Source organism: Suncus etruscus, chromosome 2, assembly GCF_024139225.1.
Source record: "Suncus etruscus isolate mSunEtr1 chromosome 2, mSunEtr1.pri.cur, whole genome shotgun sequence".
In the NCBI taxonomy this organism is placed as follows: domain Eukaryota; kingdom Metazoa; phylum Chordata; class Mammalia; order Eulipotyphla; family Soricidae; genus Suncus; species Suncus etruscus.
This window is the reverse complement of record NC_064849.1, coordinates 106667615-106683379: the sequence shown is the minus strand read 5'-3', so window position 1 is coordinate 106683379 and position 15765 is coordinate 106667615. Positions and strand designations below refer to the sequence as shown.

At 39.7% G+C, this 15765-nt stretch overlaps 1 protein-coding gene and 1 non-coding gene across 2 annotated transcripts in view; both read right to left on the bottom strand.

The window, feature by feature from the left end:
• Positions 1-15765, bottom strand: part of NNT (nicotinamide nucleotide transhydrogenase) — a 123897-nt gene that overhangs the window by 95045 nt on the left and 13087 nt on the right. Inside the window, exons 4-6 of the mRNA XM_049768252.1 lie at positions 12058-12145; positions 7987-8075; positions 3694-3881 (exon numbers count right to left, since the gene is read on the bottom strand). Coding sequence (XP_049624209.1) covers positions 3694-3881; positions 7987-8075; positions 12058-12145 — 365 coding nt within the window. The remainder of the gene's footprint in view (positions 1-3693; positions 3882-7986; positions 8076-12057; positions 12146-15765) is intronic.
• On the bottom strand, positions 8801-8964 carry LOC126002817 (U1 spliceosomal RNA). The gene has a single exon (XR_007493445.1). It is a non-coding gene; the product is annotated as a U1 spliceosomal RNA (small nuclear RNA).

Here is a 15765-nt window from a genome sequence, read left to right as displayed (position 1 = left end):
GTAAATCTATTGGTGCAGGGCAGGAAGTCAATTGTCCTCTGCAGATCAAGTTCATTCCTCAAGCCATTGGAATTCCTTTGGAATTCCTCGAATTAGTTGGAGAATTTTATTCAAGGTGATTCAAGTAAGTAGTGGACTGGTTGCAAGCAGCAGTTTTTTTTATTGTGAGAACCAAGGTCCCCTGAGTTCATGATAAAGGCCCTGGCCATAAATGTACATCAATCCTAGTAAAATAGTTTTTCCTGAGACAGGTTAAAAGCAGTTCTTCAGGCAAGTTAAAAAAAAATTGGGTATATTGGGGTCAGAGTGATAGTGCAGCAGTAGGGTGTTTGCCTTGCACGCAGCTGACCGAGGATGGATCTGAGTTCGATCCCCCGGCGTCTCATATGGTCCCCCAAGCCAGGAGCAATTTCTGAGCGCATAGCCAGGAGTAACCCTAGAGAGTCACCAGGTGTGCCACCCCCCAAAAAATTTTTTGACTATTTTTCTACTTTTAGCTAAAGTGGAGGAAGTTAACTCATTTCCACGATGATCCAAGGTGGTAGGAATTAACTCAGAAATAAAACCACAGAAGGAATGCAGGGATGTCAAGACCTTCCCTATTCTGTAAGGTCTTGAATGTTCCACCTGATAAGGCCCCTTGACAACCAAAGTTGAATCAGTGCTAAGAAATAATATGCTTTGTGTGCAAAACGATATAAGCCAATCATGTATGGAATGAGAGATATAGACCAATCATGTATGTTGTAAAGGTTGAACTATTTGTATTAACCAATGAAATGCTTATGCTGTTAATGCTTGTGATGTCTATTTATACTGGCTAACATTTTGCTTCGAGGTCCTTGTCAAGACTCCCTTGGTTGGGTGAGATTGGACTTCGGCTAGTTGAATAAACTCACTTTTGCATCTTTTAAAAAAAAAAAAAAAAACAGCTTCTGCTTGAAAAAACATGAGCTAGACATACCACCCGAAAACCCAGGCCAGACCCCAGGCACACAACAATAAATGTACAGTAACAAGGACACAGTGTTCCAAAGGTATTTGTACCTTTATGTAATGTCTCACAACTTTTTTCTTTTTCTTTCTTAAAGTTCTTACTTTCAAGTTTTAGTCTTCCTAGATATCTAAAAGATCTTTGGAAGATCATCTTATACTATCCTGGTGAACTTTTTTCTTACTATCAGGTTTTTTTTTTTTTTAGGGGGGGGGTAAATAAAGTCACCAAAAAGTCCTTTTTAGACCTGTCTTCTGAGTGCAAGCTCTGGGTTAATTCATTGCTCAGGAGCTTTGTACAAATTTAATGTGCTCTAAGACAGATTATGGCTCCAGAATTGGGTGAAAATAAAAATGATTCAGTGAAAAAGATTAATAAAATTTTTACAAGTTTTCTTGAATAATTTTATTCAGTACAATCATTCACTAAAAAGCACATTTAATAAAAACTACTAAACAAAAAAGGGGGGAATATGCCTTAAAGATCAGTATGTGTTTAATATAAGAAACCCTGATTTTATTACTTATTTTATAATCAATAATAATTTTATATACAGTGCTCAAATTAGCTTCAGTTGTTGGGAGCATACCCAGTGATACTCAGAGATTATTCCTGGCTAGGTACTCAGGAATTACTCCTGGCAGTGCACAGGGAACCAAATGGAATGCCAGGGATCAAACCCAGGTCAGCCGTGTTTACAGTAAGAGCCTTATCACTGTACTATCTCTTCAGCCCCCTAGCCTCTAACCTTAAGAGAAAATCAATTAATTTCATTAAAACTAGCTTCATGGCCTCACTCTCACTTGGTGACTAAATGTTTTAGCACCCTCTGCTGGCCATTTGTATTATCGTCATAATTTTTACCACTGAGAATCTAAACTTCAATGATTAGAGTTCAACAAAACTCCAATCTCCGAAGCTGACCCAGGAGCAATTACAAACAAATCCAAGGACAAGGAAAGGAAGATTTCTGAAGAGTATTTCTTCCCCTACTTGTTCACAAGTCCTGTCATTCCTGCTGTTAAAACAACACTTGAGTGCCCTGCTTTGCTGGTCTGCACTCACCCACAGGAATCCACCTTTGGTTCTTTATGGAACAAATGAACTCTTATCTTCTAAAACCCTATGTGTCTGTTTCAAGGATCTAGCTCTCATAGGCTTCACCCACCTGGATGCATGGGACAGAAGGAAAAAGCCAACCAGGCCATTTTACCCCAAACCTACAGATATACCAACCAGTGCTCTGTATTGGGCTTATAACTGCAAGTAAAGAACTTCTCTTCCATGACCTTATGATAGCACAACCTCTCCTGGTTTCCTACCATCCCTAGAAAAAACAAGGCTCTCTAGTAGGATCCAATGCAAGTAACCAGATACCTATATGCTCTCATTATCTGGTCCACTTTCTTTCAGAAAGAAAAAGGTGAGAACCAGTCTGATATTTACTATTCGGTGGCAGAAGGAAAGGGCAGGAAAGGAGGTAAGAATAAAAATAGTGGAGAATTTTTCTGCTTCCAAATCTTTCCAGATCTAGCTATCATTTACATATTGATCATGCTTAAGCTAAAAAAATATGTTTTAGAATATGCTATTGTAATGAGATTGGAAAAGAAATTCTGCCACCAAAAGAGATTACAATTGTTTGCAAAGAACAAATACAGACACAGGGAAATAAGAAAGTGAAAATGTATAGTCCTTAAGCTAATTACACGTACTGGGAGAGTTTTTGTTTGTTTGATTGGTTTGGGTTTGGGGGTCAACCTCTACATTCAGGAATTACTTCTAATCCTGCACTAAGAAATTACATCTTGGGGAGAGAGATAACATGAAGGTAAGGCGTTTGCCTTTCATGCAGAAGGTCATTGGTTCGAATCCCAGCATCCTATATGGTCCCCCCGAGCCTGCCAGGAGCGATTTCTGAGCATGGAGCCAGGAGTAACCCCTGAGTGCTGTCGGGTGTGACCCCCCCCAAAAAAAAGAGAGAGAGAGAGAGAGAAATTATGCCTGGCAGATTTGGAGAATCAAATGGGATGCCTGTGTCAGCTGCCTTACCCACTGTGATATCACTTTGGACCCTATTGGAGAGTTTTAAGGATGAAGAGTTTTAAGTTTTAAGGATGATCATTAAAATAATAATAAAGATTATGTTCATTAAACCAAATAATCTGTGCCCTTTTTGTGTGTGGTTTTGTTTTGACTTTTGGGCCACACCAGTGGGGCTCAGAGATTACTCCTAGCTCTGCACTCAGGAATCACTCCCAGCAGGTTCAGGGGACCATATGGGGTGCCAGGGATTGAGCCTGGGTAATCTGTGAGCAAGGCAAGCACCAGATCTGCTGTGCTATCTCTCTGACCTCTCTCTTACCTTTTTCACAACTTCCTTTTTTTTTTTCTTTTTTGGGGGGGTTGGTTGGGCGACTCCCAGTAAAGCTCAAGGGTTACTCCTGGCTCTACACTCAGCAATTAGTCCTGTAAAAGCTTGGAGAATCATATGGGAGACAGGGATCAAATTCGGGTCCGCCTCATAGAAGGCAAGTACCCTTCTCACTATACTATCCTCTGGTCCTATATATTTTTATAAATGGTAAAAACTGATCTTTATTGAATAAAATTCAAATGGCAAATAACTGTTCATCCTCATTTGACAATATCATTAGTTAATAACAAAGCTTCACTCTCAGCCCCAATCCCCAACATGCCTGGTATCAGGGCTGTGCTGATGAGGATGTCCACCTCCTTGCACTGCTGAGCAAAGAGTTTCATTTCTGCATCGATGAATTCTTTGGACATCTCTTTTGCATATCCTCCTTGTCCCTCACCAGATTCCTTCAAGTCCACCTCCAAGGGCTCAGCACCAAGAGATTTGAACTGCTCCAAAGCTGCAGCTCTAAGATTACAGGAAAGAATGATGTTATTTTAGGCCCCCTCTAAAGGATTCAAGATAATCATTTACATATATAGTGTGGAGAACAAACTGTATAGATTTCAAAGCTGAACCTTTCTTTTCATATCTCTGATTGAACTCTTTGAACATTTTGCCCCTTGTCTTTGGGGTTATATCCAAGAGTGCTCAGGGCTAATCCGAGTTTGGTATTCTAAGGACCATGTAGAGATTCAGCGCCAGAACTCAAATCTGGGCCTCCTGTCAGCAAAGCATGAGTTCTAATCCTCTGGGCTATATTTTAGGCCCTGTTTCAGTTTTTTCATAAAGGCAGAAAACTATTTTATGAAAATAGTTTCATAAACAATATGAAATTAAAACATCTAGTAACTTTGTGAAGAGAATATCATTATTGGAAGCTCCAGTAACTAATTACTGTTTCTTAGGGCCCCATTATGACAACAATCTACATCAAGATTTGACTTCATTCAAATAATTTAAATTGAGGTTTGGGGCCAGATTTATAGCACAGTGGTAGGGCCTTTGCTTTGCATGCAGCTGACCTGCATTTGATTCCTGGCATCCCTATGGTCCCCCAAGCCTGCCAGGGGAAAATTCTGAGCACAGAGCCAGATGTGTTCAAAAAAAATAACCAAAAAAATTAAATTTGAGTGTTTACCATATGTAAATGTTCTGATTTGTATAAATTTTCCTCACATAAAGGGCTTTTTTTTTCCTTAGAAATACTTTAACAAGTTGGCTTTTTATTTTGTTTTGGGGCCACATCCAGTGGTATTCAGGATTACTCCTGGCTTTGTGCTCAGCATTCACTCTTGGCTGATTCAGGAGACCATATGGAGTGTTCAGGGATTGAACATGAGTCAACCACATGCTAGGCAAATTCCCTTCCCACTGCACAATCCCTAAAGCGTTGGTTTCTGCCCCCACAGTCTTCCATGGGAGTTTAGGTTGGAGAAATTTTTTTTTGCTTTTTGGGCCACAACTGGTGATGCTCAGGGGTTACTCCTGTATATGCACTCAGAAATAGCTCCCGACTTGGGGGATCATATGGGATGTCAGGGGATCCAACTGCGGTCTGTCCTAGGTTAGCATGTGCAAGGCAAATGCCCTACCACTTGCGCCATCACTCAAGTCCCTGGAGAAATGATTTTTAAAAAATGGCAGTAGGGTCAAAATTTAAAAGAAAACACATTTATATTTTGTCAAAGTACATTCTGTTTCTTAAAAAAAGAAAAAAACTGGAGCCAGACAGATAATAGTATAGCGGGTAGGGGCATTGGTGGTAGGAATGTTGCATTGGTGAAGAGTGGGTGTTCTTTTTGTGACTGAAACCCAACTATAGTCATGTTTGTAATCACAGTTTTAAATAAAGATATAATTAAAAAAAAAAAGACCAACAAAAGTTAGATCCCCAGCATCCCATCCTATCTCCAGCCTTGTCCTTCTTATTGCTCACTCAGTATGCTACCCTCTAGTTTCATCCTCATAGTGGAAAATTATATTATTTCATCGTCTTACCTGTGCACATTATTCCAGGATGCACATATACCTAATTACTTTTTCTAATTTATACAATCTTTATGTAAACACCATGGTTACAAACATGTTTATAGTTGGGTTTCAGTCATAAAAAGTACACTCCCCTTCACCAGTGCAACCTTTCCGCTACCAAAACCCCCATCACCCTCCTCCCCCACCCCCCTGCCTGTCTTTAAGACAGGCATTATATTTCTCTCACTCACTACCATGGTCATGATAGTTGTCAGTATAGTTATTTCATTAATTGCACTTACCAATCTTTGTGGTAAGCTTTTATCATGGTCCAGTCATTCGAACCCTCATCTCTATTTAGTCTCTGAGTATTACCATTATAAAGTCTTTTATTTTTCTTAAATCACACAGATGAGATTATTCTGAGTGTCTTTCTCTCTAGTCATTTCACTCAGAATAATAGTTTCCCATGTCCACCTATGTATAGGAAAATGTCATGACCATTTTTCTTGATGATTGCATAGTATTCCATTGTGTATGTGTACCACAATTTCTTTAGTCACTCATCTGTTGTTGGGCATCTGGATGTTTCCAGATTCTGGCTATTGTAAATAACACTGCAATGAACATAGGCATACAGAGGGCATTTCTGTATTGTGTGTGTTTTTGTGTTCCTAGGGTATAATCTCTAGGAATAATACTGCTAGATCGTATTGGAGTTCAATTTCCAGATTTTGTTTTGTTTTGTTTTGTTTTGTTTTTGGGTCACACCTGGCTGTGCTCAGGGGTTACTTCTGGCTGTCTGCTCAGAAATAGCTCCTGGCAGGCACGGGAGACCATCTGGGACACCAGGATTTGAACCAACCACCTTTGGTCCTGGATGGGCTGCTTGCAAGGCAAATGCCGCTGTGCTATCTCTCGGGGTCCCAATTTCCAGATTTTTGAGGAATATCCATATTTTTTCCATAAAGGCTAGACTAAATGGCATTCCCACCAGCAGTAAATGAGAATTCCTTTCTCCCCACATCCCTGCCAGCACTGATTGTTCTTGTTCTTTGTAATGTGTGCCAGTCTCTGTGGCATGAGATGGTACCTCAATGTTTTGGTTTGCATTTCCCTGATGATTAGTGATGTGGATAATTTTTTCATGTGCCTTTTGGCCATCTGTATTTCTTCATTGAGTGCATATACTCTAATTTCTTGAGCCATTCATCTGCAGTGGGCATTTAAAATGTTTCCATATCTTGAGATGCTGTACTAAGTACTGCAATGAACACGGGAGTACATATGTCCTTTCAAATTAATGTCTTGTGCTTTGGGGTACAATCTTTTTTGCTCAAGACATGCAAGACAGATGAATGCTACCAGAAATATCTCAGATTTATTACAAGGTTGATTTCTGTTTGTTTGGTTTGGATTTGGAAGCCACGTCTGGCAGTGCTCGTATGCTACTCCTACCTCTATACTCAGACATCATTTGATAGGTGCTTCCTGTATACAATCTATGCAAAACTCACACAGCATCTTATGCAATCTCTCTGAACCCACACAGTTGATTTTTGGTGATTGTGCAGTCAAAAAGCTTCTACTGTTTCCAAGTTTTTGCGACACACACATTCAGTAATGCATCCCAGTGTGGGTAAAAAAGCTGGCTCTAGGTGAAGACTATTTTTGACACCTCAGTTTTATTTGCTTTTATCCAGTCAAGGTAAAGCATGACTTGAAATATCCATGATGTCCTTTGTACTTTCTGCATACGCATGAGCTCTTTGTTCAAATAAATAAATAGTTGGGTTTCCTTTAAAAGTGGGGGGTGTCTTAGAAACCCTGATCTTCGTGGGGTTTTTTGTTGTTTTGGAGTAACACCCAGGGGTGCTCAGGATTAATCCTGGCTCTATGTTCAGAAATCACTCCTGGAAGTGCTTAGGGAAGCATATGAGATGCCAGAGATTAAACCCAGGTCAGCCATGTGCAAGGCTATCACTCTGGCCCCAAAAGTCCAAATTTTAAATAACATATAATAATCTTTCCAGATGGCCTTTTTGTTTGGGTTGGGGGGGGGGGTTGGTTGGTTGGTTGGTTGGTTGGTTGGTTGGTTGGTTGGTTTTGGAGTGTTTTGCTTGTTTTTTTTTTGTTTGGGGGGGGGGTTGTATCATATATGGAAATGCTCAGTAGTTATTCCTGGCTCTGCACTCAGGAATTACTCCTGGTGGTATTGGGGATCATATGGGACATCAGGGATTTAATATAGGGGAGCCTCATGCAAGGCAAAAGTCCTACCCACTATGCTATTGCTTTGGCCCCTGATAGTATTTTTAAACAGATAACCATGTAGAGAAGTTTTTATTTGTAAATTCTTCTTTGGGGGAGTTCACACCCAGTGGCATCGTGAAGAAGCAGTGGCCACTCCTGACTTAGTGGAGATTTAAAAGGTGGAGTCCATGTGCGGCCAGGGATCAAAACCAGAGTTGGCTCATGCATGCACTCCAGACTTTTAAAACCAAGTCCCCCACCCACCTTGCCAGTTCCAAAGAAATCATTAAATCCACCTGAAATACCACATTTCTCTCTGAACTACCATCACGAGGAAAGCACGTACCTGGTGTCAAATCCCCGCACAATTGCACCCATGGACTTTGCAGCACCTGCAGACGCCAGCCCAGCCACACCACCACCAACAATCAGAATCTAGGAAGAAGGGCAGAACCAGGGTTTTCATTTGCTTTTAAACAATTCATTTTTAAGTATAATATAGGTAATATACCTACATTATATATAGTATATAGTACATATATATATTATATACCTATATATACTCGAGTATATACCGAGCTTTTCTGCATAAAATTTGTGCCGGAAAAAAACAAACTTGGCTTATACTCGGGTCATACAGGTTATTTGATTCAGCGTGCACCAAATCAAATGCACGTAGTCTCCAGTCATTTTCTGTCATTTGCTTGAGGGAATGGTGCTTCAGCTCACTCCACAAGCCTTGACTGAGCTGAAGAGGTAGATGGCTGAACTGAACTCTATGCCACTGAACTATTTAACCCACAATATTCAATGGCACATTTAATTAAATGAAAAACCCATTTAAGGCAGTAAAGTCGTGTATATAAATGTTTATAAATCCTGAATCCTGGGGCCAAAGAAATAGCTCAGTGATGTGGCATTTGCCTTGCATGCGGCTGACCCAGGAGGGACCCAGTTCAATCTGGCACCCCATACGTCCCCTAGCCTTCCAGGAGTGATTTCTGAATGCAAAAACCAGGAGTAACCCCTGAGCACCACTGGGTGTGGCCCAAAAACCAATCAATCAATGAAGTTTTAAAAATAAAAAAATATATATCCTGAATCCTTATAATTAGGGATTTGGGAATATAAGAATTCAGGATTTTTTTTTTCCTCTTTTTCAGGGGAGAGCACGAACACAGTCCCCCACTTCCACAAATTACGCAGTCAAGTTTCCCACATTTGGGGAAATCGCAGAGGTCAGCACACTCGGAGTGTAATAGGTGAGCCTCGCCCTGGGGAAACCATTTTCGTGATCATGGTATCGCCCCTGTCAGGTAAGTATAGAACTCGGGATTTTTAACCATTTATTTACAATGCTTTACTGTCTTAAGTGGTTTATTCACTTTTTTTTGTTTGTTTTTTGTTTTTTGGGTCATACCCGGCAGCACTCAGTGGTTATTCCTGCCTCTATGCTCAGGAAGAGCCTGGGAAGCCAGGATTCAAACCACTGACCTTCTGCAAGCAAGGCAAATGCCTTAACTCCATGCTATCTCTCTGACCCCAGTTTATTCACTTTATTAAAGTTGCCATTGAATACTATGGGTTAATGTAGTATGATAATGGTATATAGTATATCAAACAATCATGTATTGTAAATGTAATCATGTATTTATTTACTTATTTATTTACTGATTCCTCAATTATTGTAATTGTTTTGGATATGTATTTTTTTATTTTTGAAATTTACCAGCGGCTGATGCATTTTTCACCTCAGCTTATACTCGAGTAACTGTGTTTTCCCAGGGTTTTTGTTTTTGTTTTTAGGTCACACCCAGCAGTAATCAAGGGTTACTCCTGGCTCTACACTCAGAAATCACTCCTGGCAGGCTTGGGGGACCATATGGAATGCCGGGATTCGAACCACCATCCATCCTGGTTTGGCTGCATGTAAGGCAAATGTGCTACCGCTATGCTATCTCTCCAGCCCATTTTCCCAGTTTTTAGGGTAAAAGTTGGGGGGGTCGGCTTATACTCAGTAATATGTATAATATATTTTAATATATTGTTGCTAATAATTAGTATGTATTAATATATTGTATATGTGTTGTTATTAATATGTTGTTGCATAATGTTAAATTATGTGATATGTAGGTATGTGACATTTTATATATTGCTATTATATAATAATATAAAATAGGCAACAGCTACTTTAGCATTGATATACAAAATTATACCATGACCACCAATGTGTCGAAAACCCTCCACATTGTGCCTCTGTTAACTCTAGTCACCCTTCCCCACACTGCTTGGTAATCTGAGTTTTGTCACCTGAAGCCAAGAGGACCAGTATATTTTAAATAAAATTTACTATTTATTGACTATAAACAATTGCCAGCTAATAGTGATCAGTCTCTGGTGCCCAATTAGCACACCAGGTGGTGCCAGCAGCGAAGAGCAGCCCTCAACAAATGGGCTAAGCTGCTGAGATTACTCTTTAGCTTAGCCACCAGTTTTTTTTTAAATTTATCAAAGGAACAACTGCTGGCAAAGGTCAACAAACTTCACTAAAAATAGTCTGGCAAATCAGCATCTCAGTGCAAAAGTGACATACAGCACGATCAGCATTCCATATGTTAAACATTAACGGGTGTTTCCCCTTTGTATAGAAAGCTTTTTCTTCTAAAAGATTGAGTGGCATTCTACCTGCCTCTCACCTTGCAATCCCTAAGGTTTGTCTTTATAAAATATTAAAATGAATCTCAAAGGTGGGACAACTTTGGGTAGAGAACACCCACATCAGCCCTATTTTGAGCTTAATGCTTCTACCACACAAGGTGATCAATCCACCCTTGGTTCTGAACAAGTTTGAACAAACTGCCCATGAAATCCACAGCAATGAAACCAATCTCCCTAACCAGGAAAGGATTAAAGCCAAAACAGCCAAAGCACAGTGTGTCCAAGCTAAGGACCAAGAAAAAAAATCAATGGTGTCTTCATCTAAAATGGGTCAAAAAAAGTCTGACTAGATTTTCCCAGCCAATGGCAGTCAATCCTTGTTTTTGTTTAAATTGGGGGGGGGGTTCCCAATTGGTAGCACTCAGGAATTATTCCTGGGTCTGTGCTCAGAAAATTACTTCTGGCAAGTTCAGGGGACCATATGGAATGCTGGGGATTGAACTCAGGTCGGCCCCATGCAAGGTAAACAGCATTAAGAAATTAATTTTGGGGGTCCACACCCAGCGGTGCTCAAGAAATCACTCCTGGCAGTTTCGAGGGACCATATGGGATGCCGGGCATCAAATCCGGGTCGACGGCATGCAAAGCAAACACCTACTCACTGCAATCACTCCAGACCTAATTTAAAAAAAAAAAAAAAAAAAAAAAAAAAAAAAAAGCTATCTCATAAAATAGACCAATAGTATCTACTTTCTTGATCTTTGCCTTATTTCTGAGCCACAGCTAACTGTGCTCAGGCTCAGGTTCAGGTTTAAACTTCCTCCTGGCTGTGCTAGCCTGAATGAGGTGCCAAGGATCAAATCCAGGTCAGCTGTGCTCCAAGTAGTTACCCACTCACTAGCTCTCCAGCTAACTCTTGTTTTTGTTTCTGAGTCACACCTGGCAGTTCTCAGGGCTTACTCCTGGCTCTGTGTTCATAGAACAGCCATATACTGTTTGAAATACTTCTGAAATTATAAGAAAATCATATACTGAGGGCTGGAGCAATAGCACAGCGGCAGGACATTTGTTTTGCACATGGCTATCCAGGACAGACTTGGGTTCAATCCCTGGGGTCCTATATGGTCCCCTGAGCCAGGAGTGATTTCTGAAATATAGCCAGGAGTAATCCCTGAGCAGAAAGAACAAGCCATGACTAGAAGCCTGGAATTTTCCATCTTCAACCCCACCCCCAAATTCTTCAGAGAGCAGCAAGGACTGGAAATGGAGCTAATGATCAATCATGTCATTGTGAGGCCAACATGAAAATCACTGCAGAGTGCACAGAGTTGAAGGGTCACCGTGTAAGCCAGTCCTTCCCCCAGCCAGTGCATGGCTCCACCTGCTCTGGTCTAGTTTATAGAAACTGCACCCACTCCCAACCCCCGCCAATCTCCTGGCTACATGACCAAAGCAAGGAAATCAAGACAACCTTTTCTGTGAACCAAAATGTCATGATATTTGGCAAACAGACAATGTGCTGAATGTATTTTTAAAAGTCAGTCATAAACAGGCTATGCAAAACAAATTCTCTAAAACACCCTATGAATTCAAAGCAAGCCCAAAAACAGAAGCTTTATTAGAATGCCTTAAGTACTAAGATTTTCTTTTTTCAAGCAACCTTGTGCAGTTGACCATCTTTTTTGTACAAACAATAAAAGTTTTCTTTCTTTCACACCATGCTCTCATTCATGTTATAAAGAAACTAAACTTTACCTACCTTTGCTGGCGGAACTTTTCCAGCAGCTGTGATCTGACCAGTAAAAAAACGTCCAAAATGATTTGCTGCAAGTACAACAGCCTTGTAACTAAAAAAAAAATAAATAATAATAAAAAAGAGGAAAAAAAGATAAATGGATAAAATTCACTAAATGAAAGATCGTAGGTTCACATATCATGTCATCAAGAAATCTTAAACTAAGAATAACAGTGAATAGATAGATAATAGATAATGATAATATCTACCCCTTGCCAACAACAGTTTTGCATGCTACTTATATACCTGTTCCTTTTGTGTTCACAACAATCCATGGATATAGATGCAGTTCTGACCTTTATTTTGTAGGTATAAGGAAACAAAGAGAGAGAGACAGACAGACAGACAGACAGACAGATAGACAGACAGACAGACACAGAGAGAGACAGAGAGAGACTGCCTAAGGTCACTAAACATTAAGTGACAGAGCTTGTGACAGAGACACCAATCCCTGCCACCTGCCCCTTCATAGCAAATACTACAGAAGATCCATTGGTATTTATAAAAGAAACTAAAGGATCAGAAAGAGAGTACAGCAGGGGGTATGCCTTGCCTTGCATGTGGCTGACCTGGGTTGGATCTCCGGCATCCCTTATGGTCCTCCAAGTACATCAGGAGTAATTTCTGAATGTAGAGCTAGGAGCATCCTTGAGCACCTCTAGGTAGGGCCCAAACCCCCTCCAAAAAATATTAAAATAGTTACTTTACAATGCAAATCTCCTGTGACAACTATGTAGTATACATGTAGTAAGGGAAAAATAACATGAAAATTAAAAATTAGAGGGCTTGCCTTGCATGTGGCTGACTCAGGTTTGATTCCAGCACCCTATATGATCCTGAGCCCATTAGGAGTGATCCCTGAGCACAAAGCCAGGAGTACCCATGAGCAACACTGAGTAAGGCCCCAAAACAAAACAAAACAAAATCATTTCATTATCTCAGGATTCTGAAAACAAAATCAGATAATGCAGGTAAAGTGTTCAACATAAGGCCTATCACAAAAAGTACTTAGCAAATAATAGCATTTTAAATTTTAAAAAATGCAATAAAAGAAAAAAATGAAATAAAAGCTAGCAAAATCAACCTATGTTTCTTTAATAGGACACGTTAACACTTTATACAACTTTTATTTTCCTATGCTGTTTTCTCATGCTGACATTTTTGCACATTTCACTGGGTAATAAGCACTCCATCTTCACATGAATTATGGAAATATTTACAGTTAGGCTGGCAAAAATATCCCAACCATCTTTTAATAAAATTGATATAGCAAATGATACAATATGAAAAATTACTCAGGCTTAGGGAAATGCAAATCAAAACAACACTGAGATATCATCTCACACCAATGAGGATGGCCCATAAGCAAAAGTCTGGAAATAGCCAGTGTTGATAGGGTTGTAGTGAGAAAGGAAACCTCATTCACTGATCATAGGAATGCTGTCTGGGTCAGCCTCTATGGAAAACATTGCAGAGATCTTTCCAATAAATAAATAAGAAACTGAACATCCATACAAACCAACAATACCACTTCTATCCCCAACACCCAAAACCATTAATACATGCCTATGTTCATTGCTGCCCGTGGTACAATAGACAAGATGTGGAATATACACAAATGCTCAGCTACAAGTTATAAGCTACAATAGAACTCTGGGCAGCTCTAAGAAAGAATAAAATCATGCAATTTGCCACAACATGGGTGGAACTAGAGAACATGTTGAGTGTTGTCAGTCAGAAAGAAAGAAAGAGATATAAAATTATCTTTCTCAAATGTGGAGTTTAAGAATACACAGTGAGATAGCAACAAAGCGTTAAAGGCAACACTATGGGAAAACTAATCCACAAAACTGAGTTTGGGGAAAGCAGTTGTTGAGAAGGGGATTGAGAACCTTGGAAGAGGGGCTGGAGAGATAGCACAGCGGTAGGAAGTTTGCCCTACATGCAGCAGAACCAGGACAGATGGTGATTCGATTAATGGCATTCCCATTATGGACCCCTGAGCCTGCCAGGAGCAATTTCTGAGCATAGATCCAGGAGAAACCCCTGAGTGCTGCTGGATGTAACCCCCCAAAAGAAAAAAGAAAGAAAAAGAAAAAGAAACCTTAAGGGAGGGAGGTAGATACACTGGCAATGGGTCTGGTGTTTGAATTACATACATGAAAACCCATCATTAATAGTAATAACTCAGAGGACTTCTATCAATGTTTAAAAGCTAAGAAAATTATAAAAGAATAAATAAAAAACTGATACAAAAATATTGTAAAATGTTATAAAGATTAATATGCTCTTGATTAGACTTCTGAATCAAGTGATCAAAATTACAGTAAAGGTTCAATTATAATAAATCAATTTTGCCATTAATGTTTTCAAAATTCCAGTTGCAATATTGAATAAAATGGGTTTGATTTCTCTGAAAAATATTTTTAAAACGGGGCCGGGTAGGTGGCGCTGGAGGTAAGGTGTCTGCCTTGCTAGCGCTAGCCAAGGAAGGACCGCGGTTCGATCCCCCGGCGCCCCATATGGTCCCCCCAAGCCAGGGGCGATTTCTGAGCACATAGCCAGGAGTAACCCCTGAGCGTCAAACGGGTGTGTGGCCCAAAAACCAAAAAAAAAAAAAAAAAAAAAAAAAAAAAAAAAAAAAAAAAAAAAAAAATATTTTTAAAAAAGTAGATAAGTGTTGCATCAGAGCCCTTTGAATGGGCTTGGATGGAGATGGATGGTGATGGGATGAATGGAGGAACCTTTCTCTGCCATCCCAGGCCACGTGGCTCCAAACCCCTCCAGCCGGAGTGTCAGCAGGTTCAGGTAGAGGCAAAGAAATCATACACAAACAGTTTCCAAGAAATATAAGCTTTATTTGCCCTGGCCAACATGTGTGGCCTATAATCTTAAACCTATATAAGCATGGTCTTGTCATCTTGCCCCACCTCTAGCCTTTTCCAGCCCTCTCTCCTCTTACTACTTCTCCATCCAGGCAAATCCCTCTTTTTTCCTTTCGGCCAAACCTCTTGAAACCTCCCCAAGACCCCTCCCAGAAATGGGAGGGCCTTTCTTGTAGGTAATCTTACACAGAAATAATGAGGGGTGGGGTTACAGATAAGCATGAAAAAAAGCAGTAACAGTGGGTTCTTTCTGATGACAGGAAAAAAAATCTCAAAACTATATATCATTGTGATATGGTTGCATGAATGAACCTGAGAAAACATGACTTCACATGATATATATATATACATATATATATGTAAACCTGTCAGATGAATTAAATGAATTCATTTGAAAACTTGCTCCTTTCATATTTCATCTCAAGACATAAGATAGATTCTCTCATTGTGCCCCATGTATTTCCAAAGGTTCAAATTTCAGTCAAGTCTAGGGCCACAATCGGTGGTATTAAGTAACAGGCATATTTCCAGACCTGTGCACCCTAATCCAATCAAGGTCTTATAAGCTTTATAAATCTTATAAAGTTTGTTTACACTACCTCATAATATTTCATTTGCTCAAAAGATTCTGTAGCTAAAAGCCACCAACCCCATGGCTACTGATTTTGACAATGTTCTTTTTATGTGACAAAATCAGCAGCATTCTCAGACATTTACACTATATTTTATATTAAATTTTAAGTTTTAAATTGTTATATATCACTCCAATACAAAATGTTTAAAACAA